We start from the raw sequence: 12,882 nt of genomic DNA on the forward strand, positions 1-12,882 counted from the left end.
GCTGTGGCGGTGGTGATGCAGGCAGTGGAATATGTGAAGGTGGCAAAAAATTGGAAGTATTGGACGTGTTGTCTTTGCAGCGAGAGGTTTTTCGAAGCCAAATTGAATGCAGATCATATGAAGAGTGTGCATTTGGGGACTTTATCCGATGAGTTACGATCTGTAGAGCCAGAAATTGTATTAGATTCAGTCAATGACACCGGTGAATCAAGAAAATGGAGACCCGTGGACGTGGTTGCCGCTAAGAAAATGATGGAAGATTTGTCAAGAAACAAGCGTGAAGATGAAGGCCTAAATGAGTCTTAAAATTTTCATGTTTCAGGAGGACTGGCCTTATTGCAAAGATAGAGGGCGTGCCGACATGATTAATAGAATTCAAGCAAGGTTACACATGTTCTTGGAGCTTAGATGTTTTGTTTCAAGTCATTTTTTGAGGTTGATGGACCTCATAATGGAAATTCTGAAGAAGTGAATCCCGGAACAGCTGCTTGAGGAGCTTCCATGTCTCCGCACTCTTCAGTTTAGCTGAATACGACGCCAATGCCCAGCTTGAAGCTGTGATTGAAGCATGTGATGCCAGTTTAGCCATCGAATACCCCACAGTGATGGAAGATAGCTTGTATATTTATGACGAAGAAGATAGAAGTCCAGAATCCCGAATTGAAGATCTCAGAAAGAATCTCAGAGTCTTCAAAATTCAAAGCATCTATATGATAGACGCTGAATCTTTAAGAAAAATAAAGAATGAGATTCAAGAACTACAAGACAGAAAGGAAGAAATCGAACAGGCGAGGTACACAGTGGCGGCACGAGTCAAGGCTTACTGGTAAGACAGCATGAGTATGGAGCTAAAGAAAGATTTGTTGAGGATTCGAATTGAAAACCTTAAAACTGCATTTGGCTAAGAAAGAATCACAGGCGGCTGTGGCGGTGGTGATGCAGGCAGTGGAATATGTGAAGGTGGCAAAAAATTGGAAGTATTGGACGTGTTGTCTTTGCAGCGAGAGGTTTTTCGAAGCCAAATTGAATGCAGATCATATGAAGAGTGTGCATTTGGGGACTTTATCCGATGAGTTACGATCTGTAGAGCCAGAAATTGTATTAGATTCAGTCAATGACATCGGTGAATCAAGAAAATGGAGACCCGTGGACGTGGTTGCCGCTAAGAAAATGATGGAAGATTTGTCAAGAAACAAGCGTGAAGATGAAGGCCTAAATGAGTCTTAAAATTTTCATGTTTCAGGAGGACTGGCCTTATTGCAAAGATAGAGGGCGTGCCGACATGATTAATAGAATTCAAGCAAGGTTACACATGTTCTTGGAGCTTAGATGTTTTGTTTCAAGTCATTTTTTGAGGTTGATGGACCTCATAATGGAAATTCTGAAGAAGTGAATCCCGGAACAGCTGCTTGAGGAACATTGGATGAACCAGACGCTGCTCTCCACGTGCTTTCTTGACATCCTGGAGCTTAATCTTGTGTTCGAGTTCTTGGATGATCTCGACAATACTTGTGGGTTACAGAGTCTCTGCTTCAGTCTTGCGAAGGATGGGGTCAGGGGTGAGCCTTGTTTTGCTAATCATGAGAAGATCGTATTCAATGAGGACTTCTCTTGTGTAGTTTTGGACAAGAGAATGTTGCGTGGAGAGCTTGTTGTGCCAAATGATGGAGCTGTTGTTACTTCTAGTGCTGATGAGGAAATCGAATTAAATGATGATGAATGTAAAGATGCTATTGTGGATTGGTTATTGAAGGGGGTTACTAATATTGGGGAGCAATTGAAGCAGTGGAAAAATTTGAGAGAAACCAGTAGAAGTCAAGGGAAAGAGTTATTCAAAATCTATGAGGCTGAATTTCATCGGATGCAGAACATTTGTGAGAAAAAAATACAGTATTTGAGAGACATTAAGGTATGGCAGAATTTGGAGAGTTTGTGTGTTGAAGAAGATAAGAGACGAGAAGAGATTTCAGAGTACAAATCAATGAGTTACGAGTATCTCTTATTAGAGAGGCATAGGCACATTCAGAGGACAAATGGTGATATTTTCGAGTTGGATATCATATGGAATATTTTGAGAAAACCTGTGGACAATGAAATAAAATTGGAGATCAAAAAGCAGATTGATGAAATTGTTGAAAAGGTATGATATAGCCAAATTTAAGAACAGGGCAAATTTTCCAAGTTGTTTAATCTGAAATTCAAAGTCTCTCTGTGTAGTGTTTGTGTTTGATATTAAATATGTTTCTTGATGAACTGTTATATTCCAAAGGATGATTGAATTTCATAATGTTTGTTTTTGCAGCTTTACAAATTTGATGCTATAATCAGGACAACAACTACTGCTATGCAGCAGACGGGGAAGAAAATTGATATGGTAACTGCTTATGACAACCGATCAATTATGGTGCCCCTGCTGAAGTCATTCATGCGGGTTTGTGTTGGATTCTCTGTGCTGTTTTGCTGAAGGTTTTCATTTATTTACCTTCTTACCAGATATGATTTGATGTTTTTGGTGTAATATTCTCCTTCAATAGGCACAAATGGAAGATCTGGCTAACAAGGATGCAGAAAAGAAGTCTAAGGCTGCAGAAGCAGCATTGTTATCCGAACTCGATCTTAATGACAAGAAAAACTCTGACAAAGGAGGAGGTAATGCAAGACAAGGACAGGAAAAATCCAAGGACAAAGAGAAGGAAAAAGATCACAGAAAGTCAGAAGAATTAAAGGTAGTTATTGTTCTGTTTCGTATTTATGGTAATTGCATTGTCTAAAGCTAGCCAAGTATAAATTAATATGAATAAATGGAGAAAGGGCAGGAACTAAAAGGCATCTAAACATGTTAAATATTAACATAATAGGCAGAAATTAGACTAATATACTTTAATTGGATGCATAAGACTTAAGATATGGAGGAGCTAGAGTTAAAAGTTGAAACAAAACTGGAAGATACTAAAAGAAATGGGTATTTCAGAGGTAGAGTAGCCAAGTTAGGAAAATGTGGATCAAGTTTCTTAGAAAAGCAGTAATTTAGGATATGTACTGTGAAGGAGTCATAAATTGAGTAATCTAATACATATGACATACATTAGACATTGAACAAACACACGTTGAAACAGATTATCACAGCAGCTAGATAACTGCATAATTGGACAGACATTTAACAATATTTAATATTTTTTTCTTTAATAAGGAATGGAATAATTGGATGACTAATAAATTAAGAAATAGGAAAGCTCCTGAGATCGGGTTTAATTAAATTTGATAAAACGCATATTTGTTTGAAATAGAAATAAAGAAAAAAAGAAAGATATAAGATCTGCAGGGAGTTCCCAGTTCCCACAAAACAAAGAGAATCGATTATACAAACTAACATCCCAAAAATATACAATTTTCTTATTGTAGGCAACTGCATGTAGTGAGGAGGAGCAGGAAAATTTGGAGCAAATGTAAGTCTTTTTGTTTGTTATTAGTTTAACATTTTCATTGACTAAAACACGTGTAAATTGTGTGAATATGTGGCCATATGTGCTCCCAATCTCTAGGCTGAAATAAAGTTCATTGTGTTTTACTTCAGTTCCTTTCATGCTGCACATGGTGGAGATGATCCTCCTAATCCTGAGATTGTTGGTCCTGTAACCACTGATGAATTGGAGCAAGAAGAACGGAAACTTACACCTGAGGAGGAGAAAGAGCAAAGAAAGCTTGAAGAGCATTTGGAGTACCAGAGGCAGATTGAGAATGAGGCCAAACAAAAGCGCCTTGCTGAGCTAAATAAAGCTGAAAGCAGTGCAGGAAATATGGAAAAAATGTCCCTTAGACGCATCAACTTTGATGACTTTCACTGGAAATATTTTATCAAGCTTGGGGTGTCAAATTGGATGAGAGAGCAGCACCCAAGAGAACTTGAATCTGACTAGACCCAATTAGAAGTAATAAATTGTCTTGGATGAAACACCATTGATATTTGTCGAAAAACTCTTGATGCATGTGACTAATCTTAGTTGGATTTTTCCCCTTTCAATCTTAGTTTGCACTGTGTTCAGTTCTCTAACACCCATGCGACTGGCAGCAGATAGGAAAGAGAGTCCGGTAATGGAGGTTGGAAATCTTTAACAGAATGGGACACATACTGGCATTTCTCTCTGAGAGGCACTATGAGCTTGCTTTAATATGCTATTGCCTTCTTCTTTCTTAATGATGAAACATTAAGAAGAGTACTACCACGTCCAAATAACCATTGCTATATATTGTCAACATACGAGAGGAAAAATACGGGAAACTGGAAGACAAATCCATGAAGAAAATTTCATGACATAGATACTGTTCTTAGTAACTGGAATTGATAATAACCAAATAGAAAGCATAACAAATTAATGCAAAATGAAGATGCATATTCTGATGCATAAATTGTTTGTGATCAAAATGTCATCTAAGCCTTTCTTCAACATCAATCCTTTAATTTTGAAAGTAGTTGTCTAGTAGTCCATATTTCTTAACAAAGCAATCCACTTAGAATTGTCAGAATCTTCTTCCCTATCTAAATTCTCAACCTTTCCAAAGGAAAATTGCCAGCAACCCTTCTAAAATGGTACAAATAATTGTAAAAAAGAAATATGAGAAAGAGAGAGAGAGAGAGAGAGAGAGAGAGAGAGAGAGAGGATCAATAACATGTCTAATAATTTTCTGGACCATGATGGTATTGTCAGGTTTTTTACTGCAGGAAAATCATGCAGAAATCTTTCAACCAAATTGGCTAAACTCATTGATGATATATATAGTTATTTTTGCCTCAACTTTTTGAGATTATTTAGCAAGGAAAGTTTGTTTTCGTTGAATCCATCTAGGAGAATGCCATTGCATAAGAAGGGGGAAAAACACCACAAATTAAGGATATAGGTATATTTATAACAATTTATAAAATTTAAACTAGAAGAGAGAATTGGTAACTTGGAGTAATTACCCAAGTTCAAACCTTCAAAATTTTTAAGCTTTCCAACAAGTTCCATCAATTTATCAAACCAAAGAGTGAAACCACTTCCAAGGTCAAATTGAAGACTAACGTTTCTAACCTTGGGGTATTGACAGAATAGAAGGGCGATTTACTCATTCTGCAATGAAGTGAAACTATATTAGGGGTTTCAACTTATACCACCTCAAGACTTTCACACCCCTCTAATGTGAACTTCTTAAGCGTTTGGCAAAGAGATTTTGATACTTGTAATCTAACATGTTGTGATGCGCAAATTTTGAACAGTGTGGGAAACTTTGAACTTAACTTTGAAGCCAGTCAACTGCCATGTTACTAGTCATGTAGTTCAAGTCTTTTCATAATTTTACACGCTTCCAAGTAAATTCACAATGCACATTCACAGGTTGATATGGATACCTAATCTATCCCAATAATAAAATATATATTTAAACTTGGCACTTTAATTTTAATCATGAACCAGATTGAGCCGAGGAAGACTTGAAACCTCTAAATGTTTGAACCCATGAGAGCTATATTGTTTAAATCCTCGATTTAAAGAACACGTAATTGTTAGATTGTAAATTACCTACTTATCTAGATGGAATTCATTCAAAAGTAAAAGTTTTTTGGTGAGAAAACTTAAATTCATTATAGAGATTTAACTTGCAATGCGTTAACTGGAGCTTAGATATTATTTTGCCACAAGCACAACATGAAGCAAATTGTAATATATATGCTTTCCTGGTTTTATGTTCATCATTAAAATGTATGATCCTCAACCAAAGACTCAGCAACTTAAGTTGTGTTCAAGGTGGCTTTTAAGGTAGTTAGAGGCGAGTCATGAAAGTGTCCTTCATCCTGATTTCTATATTCTTTTACACATAAAAATGCCAACATTCATAGACAATACAGGGTGAAAAGTCCATGCACATCAACAATGACAATAAGCAGAAGGGTCTCAATAAAAATGCTTCCCACTGTACGGGATTGAAATAAAAAATTGTCTCAAACTTCTGGGGTGCACTTGTATTTTAGTCATTTCTTTTGTTGTTCAATAATAATATCCTTTCATCAAAAGGCTATATAGTTTGGTCAATTTTATGAAAACCCCAGAGTTTTATGGATAGGCTAGAAGCCCTAGATTTTTTTGAAGCCTTCGGTAGCTTAAATCTTGAAAAGGCTTAAATCCTTTAAGCTCACTTACAAGTTACAATGCACTATCTTTTTTCTTTTTCTTTTAAAAAAAAATGGAAATCAATAGCAATTATATTCTAGAAATCACTTTGTACTTTGGGAAGGAGAAATAAGGGGCACTTCTCTATGTTAATTGATTAAACAATAACTTTCAAATTTAAGCTGACTTATGTTAATTGAATAAACAATAATTTTGTAGAAAAGCTATTCAAAAAAAAAATGTTCTTTAGAAAAGCATATTCTAGTTATATAGTTTTCCCATGTAACACCTTAATTTAAAATTTAAATACACTTTTCACAATTCCGTTTGGGTCATTTGCAATTTTTTTTTTTTTTTTTAATTTTTTATGTCAATGAGTTCCTACTCTTTTTAAATACATTTTAATGTAATCTTTGTTGTTATCTAACGTATGAAAATTGCTGATACAACTAATTGATTGATTAACTTTTAGTTAATAATGAATCTTCTCCAAGTTGCATATCTCTCACTTCATCATGTAATGGCCAAACCAATGCATACCCATGACTGGAAGGAAAGGATGTTCACGGGTTTGGTGGGGGTAGCTGTCTTCCTATGGTGCAGGGAAAAATCCAGTCTAGGACAAGTGTTTTCCACTTCTTCCTTTACATTGTATACAAGGATTTACTAAGAATAAAATATTTTTATCTGCTATCTCAAAAAAATAAAAATAAAAATAAAAATAAATAAATCTCGCAAGAGAGCATCTCCATATATAGTAAATGATGCTTAATTTCTAGATCCCCTAAACACATCCCACATGAATAGGTGAAAATTTTTCAAAGAGTTTTGTTTGTGTTGGTAGGACTTGTTAGCAACTCTCCACATAAAACACTGAATTTTATAAGGAAAATTGTGGGACTAAATCAAATTCCCCAGATGTTTGCTACCGTTAGCAGTTGAAGAAGATTCCTATTTGCTACAATTTTTATGCACTCTTTATTTTAAAAATAAAAGGCTATCTTTCTTTCAATTTGAACTCAAAGGGATGCTTTTAATCTGACTTACTTCAAAGGGTATGAAAATTTGACCAATTAAATTCGCCCTCCGCAAATGTGACTCTGGGTTAATTAGCTCGCTTGCATAAGAATCTGGATTAATTAGTTCTTTCACAGTAAAAAAAAAAAAAAAAAAAAAAAAAAAAAAAAAGGCAAACTCATAAGTATTTTTTTTCACTAGTCAATAAAATTCTTAATCTTTCACCTTCATTCCAAAATCCAGATATGTTTTTGTTTCAATGTGTCAACTTTGGTCACCCTACATAGTTCATATATTTATGTTTATATGTAAGTGTGTGTATGTATTTGTTCTCTTGATGACAAACTCAGAGAAAAGTTGTAGATGTATATTAATTTGGATTTGATTATATGGGTTGATCTTTGAATTGCTCAGAGATTTCTTGGATGAAAAGAGACAATCCATGAATTTTTATTTGCATCATTCATAGGCTGGATTGAAGTCCTAATATTTTATTGTGTCAAATTGATTATGTTATTTAATGATGGATGGAATTTGCTAACATGGCTAATGGCCAAAATAAATAAATAAATAAATAAATAAATTATTTTACTGCTACATAGACCTCAAGTGTATATCACGCCAGCTTAACCAAAAAAAAAAAACTAAATTACAACCATACAGTATTGTTTGTTTGTTTAAACTCTTTATCAAATTGGTTTAACCTAATTAATTAACCAAGTAGTTACTTAGGTTTATTATTCAGATCTAGGTTAAATAGGTAATAAATCATATCATGTACAGCAGAAAAGTAAATAACACAACGATATGATTACCTAGGAAAATTAATGAAACCAACAATTTCAAGGTAAAAAACCTAGGAAGGATTTAACCTAATCTATCCTCAAGGCAAACAAATTCACTATGATAGAATGAAAGTTTACAATAGATTTTCTCCCTAAAATCTAAATCTACTTTTTGTGGAACTTACTCACACGATCACATGCAATTCCAAATCCATGGACTCTTCTATCTTGAATTTGTTGAACACAAACACCAACGTTTGTGACTTTGAGATCTCCTCAAAGGTTTTAGATCACCATCAGTAGCTAATCTTTTGATGGCAACAACTTCTACAGCACTAAATCTTGAGATTTTTCAAAGAATAACACCGGTAGAAGACTTGAGAGAAATTTGGGTACAGAAACCCTAGATCTACAACAAGAGGCACAAGATGCACTCTTCTCTCTCTAAAAGAAACATAGCTAGGGTCAACTTATAATGTCCCTTAAATGCTGTAGCAAACAGATCATGTTTTGGACTTCAAACGTACAAGTATGGGCTAATAGGTCAAACTTAAAATTCTGCATATGAAATTCTCAATTGGTCGAGCCTCCTTCTCGATCGGTCGAACCAAGCAGATTTTGATTTTTTTTTTTTTTTTTTTTNGTAAAAAACCTAGGAAGGATTTAACCTAATCTATCCTCAAGGCAAACAAATTCACTATGATAGAATGAAAGTTTACAATAGATTTTCTCCCTAAAATCTAAATCTACTTTTTGTGGAACTTACTCACACGATCACATGCAATTCCAAATCCATGGACTCTTCTATCTTGAATTTGTTGAACACAAACACCAACGTTTGTGACTTTGAGATCTCCTCAAAGGTTTTAGATCACCATCAGTAGCTAATCTTTTGATGGCAACAACTTCTACAGCACTAAATCTTGAGATTTTTCAAAGAATAACACCGGTAGAAGACTTGAGAGAAATTTGGGTACAGAAACCCTAGATCTACAACAAGAGGCACAAGATGCACTCTTCTCTCTCTAAAAGAAACATAGCTAGGGTCAACTTATAATGTCCCTTAAATGCTGTAGCAAACAGATCATGTTTTGGACTTCAAACGTACAAGTATGGGCTAATAGGTCAAACTTAAAATTCTGCATATGAAATTCTCAATTGGTCGAGCCTCCTTCTCGATCGGTCGAACCAAGCAGATTTTGATTTTTTTTTTTTTTTTTTTTTTTCTATAGCTTGTATGTTATTGGATATTGAACTATATCAACTTGAGCATTGTCTAATCAAACATATAGACTTAGGAATCTATATTTAGACAAGTTTGTGCTCACGGTTTACTAATTATTCTAAACTTTTAGAACCTAACATGTATTTTACAAATCATCATAATAAATTAATCTAAAATAATTCGACTTCTATAACAATAGAAGTCAAAAAAAAAAATTTCTTTTTGGCTCATCACAATACCCAACCAGCAACTACTTCGTGCATGTAGATAACTCAAGCTGTTTATGAACAGCTTGAGGTTAGTAAGACAAAAGCTTGTTCATATACATATGTTTAGCGAACAAGCTAATTTGAAGCACAAGTTTAGACTTTGACTAAACCCGTATATGTAGGACAACACCCTTCTGATCTCCACCAAAGATTGCAAGTGAGACACTAGTTTCTCTTACAAATGCACTAGAATTTAATTTCATTGTGCCTGGAGGAAGTGGATTCTACAGCTGGTTTTGGGTTTTATAACTTTTTGGGCATCAAGAGATTACCAAGCTTGTTTATGGTTAAAATAAGTATATTTGACATCTTGGACAATTTGTAGGGGATTGATTGCGTCCGGGCATGGATTTGTTTATTTCTCAATGGTCAACATCCAAATTAAGTCACAAGTTAGTACAGCAAATAGTAAAGTTTTGGAATTTGGGCTTTAAATGTGGAAGAAAAGGACGAAATGGGTAAATAGCCATAAAATCCAAACTATGTAGTTAGTTGTCAATAGTTTCAAACTATATTTTCTAGTAGCATCTCGAGTCTAAGAGGCTCAATTTAGGGGTTATAAATCGAGTGTTTGAGGGTCGATTTTCATATTTTGATCAGGTCTGAGTTGGCATTTTTCCCACGTAGCGTCCACATAGAAATCGAGTATCTGATACTCGATTTATAATCCCATATATATGAAAACAACTCTAGCGAAAAAGAAAAAGAAATCACATAGAAGGAAAAAACAAAAAAGCTGAAGAAGAAGAAGGAAAGAGCATAGGCTGCGCGAGCTTCGGCCGCGCGGCGGCTGGGTCGCGCGACCCAGCCGCCTGTTTCTGGGTTTTTTTTTTTTTTTTTTCTTCTTCTCTGATGAACAAATTTGAATTTTTTTTTTTTTTTTTTTTTTTTTTTTTTTTAAGGCAAACTCATAAGTATTTTTTTTCACTAGTCAATAAAATTCTTAATCTTTCACCTTCATTCCAAAATCCAGATATGTTTTTGTTTCAATGTGTCAACTTTGGTCACCCTACATAGTTCATATATTTATGTTTATATGTAAGTGTGTGTATGTATTTGTTCTCTTGATGACAAACTCAGAGAAAAGTTGTAGATGTATATTAATTTGGATTTGATTATATGGGTCGATCTTTGAATTGCTTAGAGATTTCTTGGATGAAAAGAGACAATCCATGAATTTTTATTTGCATCATTCATAGGCTGGATTGAAGTCCTAATATTTTATTGTGTCAAATTGATTCTGTTATTTAATGATGGATGGAATTTGCTAACATGGCTAATGGCCAAAATAAATAAATAAATTATTTTACTGCTACATAGACCTCAAGTGTATATCACGCCAGCTTAACCGGAAAAAAAAAAAAAAAAAAACTAAATTACAAACATACAGTATTGTTTGTTTGTTTAAACTCTTTATCAAATTGGTTTAACCTAATTAATTAACCAAGTAGTTACTTAGGTTTATTATTCAGATCTAGGTTAAATAGGTAATAAATCATATCATGTACAGCAAAAAAGTAAATAACACAACGATATGATTACCTAGGAAAATTAATGAAACCAACAATTTCAAGGTAAAAAACCTAGGAAGGCTTTAACCTAATCTATCCTCAAGGCAAACAAATTCACTATGATAGAATGGAAGTTTACAATAGATTTTCTCCCTAAAATCTAAATCTACTTTTTGTGGAATTTACTCACACGATCACATGCAATTCCGAATCCATGGACTCTTCTATCTTGAATTTGTTGAACACAAACACCAACGTTTGTGATTTTGAGATCTCCTCAAAGGTTTTAGATCACCATCAGTAGCTGATCTTTTGATGGCAGCAACTTCTACAATACTAGATCTTGAGATTTTTCAAAGAATAACACCGGTAGAAGACTTGAGAGAAATTTGGGTACAGAAACCCTAGATCTACAACAAGAGGCACAAGATGCACTCTTCTCTCTCTAAAAAAAACATAGCTAGGGTCAACTTATAATGTCCCTTAAATGCTGTAGCAAATAGATCATGTTTTGGACTTCAAACGTACAAGTATGGGCTAATAAGTCAAACTTAAAATTCTGCATATGCGATTCTCAATTGGTTGAGCCTCCTTCTCGATCGGTCGAACCAAGCAGATTTTGATTTTTTTTTTTTTTTTTCTATAGCTTGTATGTTATTGGATATTGAACTATATCAACTTGAGCATTGTCTAATCAAACATATAGACTTAGGAATCTATATTTAGACAAGTTTGTGCTCACGGTTTACTAATTATTCTAAACTTTTAGAACCTAACATGTATTTTACAAATCATCATAATAAATTAATCTAAAATAATTCGACTTCTATAACAATAGAACTCAAAAAAAAAAAAAAAAAAAAAAAAAAAAAGCGGAATCCTTTCCTTACAGGACTCTGATACTTAGCGTGGAATACAAACAATTTCTAAAACCCATGCGTGATGACCAAGTTATGGTCTTCATGGATCCGTCAGCCCTTAAGGCGTCAGCCTGTACTTCCCTTCAGCTAAGCTAGCGTCAGCTTTCATGCTTCGTTCAGTAACCTAGGGGCTTCAAATTACCGTCAGTTGGACTTGGGGGACTTCAGCCCGTCAGTATGCATTTCATGACGTTTATCTTTCGTCACATCTTGACCCGTCAGCCAGAACAGAAGCTGACGGGTTAAGTTCATGGTAATAATTCTTCCATATCATTTGGCATGACTAAAATACTTTGGTCCCCGTTGGAAGCTACTTTAAAGTACCCATAGCATGTATTACTTTTCCTTTTTCTTTTCTTTTTTAAATATGGCATGATTAGAAGACTTTGGTCCTCGTTAGAAGCTACTTTAAAAGTGAGTCAATCGTGTTATCCGTCTCATTATTATTTATGTGATATTTAGTGCATTACGAGTTTTCTTCCTCAAATAGACAAAGATACTCTTTAATTATGAGTATGACTCGAAACTTCGTTTGAAGGGAGGAAATTATATCTTATAGGTAGGGATGGCCAATGACCAAGTTTGGCTCGGTTATACTCAAACCCAACTAAAATATTTTATCCATGGATACCCAAACCCGACTCGAACCTAGTTTATTTTAATAGCTTTTTTTATAAGAATAAAAAATAAAAATAAAAATAGTTAACAACATGATTTTCTAGTGTAAAGTTGTGATTTCCAACTAGCTTTTGTTGGCTTTAATTCCGTGCCAAATTTAGTTGTAATTCATTCAATCATTTCTCTGTATTTATGTGGGTTTATTTGTAAGGAATGAGTGTGAGAGATTGGTAAAGAATCCAGCTTCAAAAGAAGAATCAACACAATTTGCAACTAGCTCACGAGAAACTAACAAGTAAAGCAACCCGCAAAAGGTCACATGTGAAGCACATGACTAGAAGTTGAAAAATCACGCTAGCTTGTCCAATTCGCAAGTACTTTGCAAGAAATGCCA

The 12,882-nt window shown here is 34.4% G+C and overlaps 1 protein-coding gene across 1 annotated transcript; it reads left to right on the forward strand.

The window, feature by feature from the left end:
* Positions 1–1,423: 1,423 nt before the first annotated feature.
* LOC111987927 (uncharacterized) lies at positions 1,424–3,917 on the forward strand. Its single transcript, XM_065762688.1, has 4 exons — positions 1,424–2,140; positions 2,303–2,431; positions 2,535–2,726; positions 3,543–3,917. The coding sequence occupies exons 1-4, from the start codon at positions 1,424–1,426 to the stop codon at positions 3,915–3,917; spliced, it is 1,413 nt and encodes a 470-aa protein (XP_065618760.1).
* Positions 3,918–12,882: the final 8,965 nt, after the last annotated feature.

The sequence above is a fragment of the Quercus suber genome, unplaced genomic scaffold, assembly GCF_002906115.3.
Source record: "Quercus suber isolate HL8 unplaced genomic scaffold, Cork oak 2.0 scaffold_469, whole genome shotgun sequence".
Taxonomy (NCBI): domain Eukaryota; kingdom Viridiplantae; phylum Streptophyta; class Magnoliopsida; order Fagales; family Fagaceae; genus Quercus; species Quercus suber.

Coding starts and splice junctions, on each gene's coding strand:
- LOC111987927 (XM_065762688.1), top strand. CDS start 1,424: ATGAACCAGACGCTGCTCTCCACGTGCTTTCTTGACATCCTGGAGCTT. Junction 2,141..2,302: donor TTGATGAAATTGTTGAAAAG/GTATGATATAGC, acceptor TTGTTTTTGCAG/CTTTACAAATTTGATGCTAT. Junction 2,432..2,534: donor TGCTGAAGTCATTCATGCGG/GTTTGTGTTGGA, acceptor CTCCTTCAATAG/GCACAAATGGAAGATCTGGC.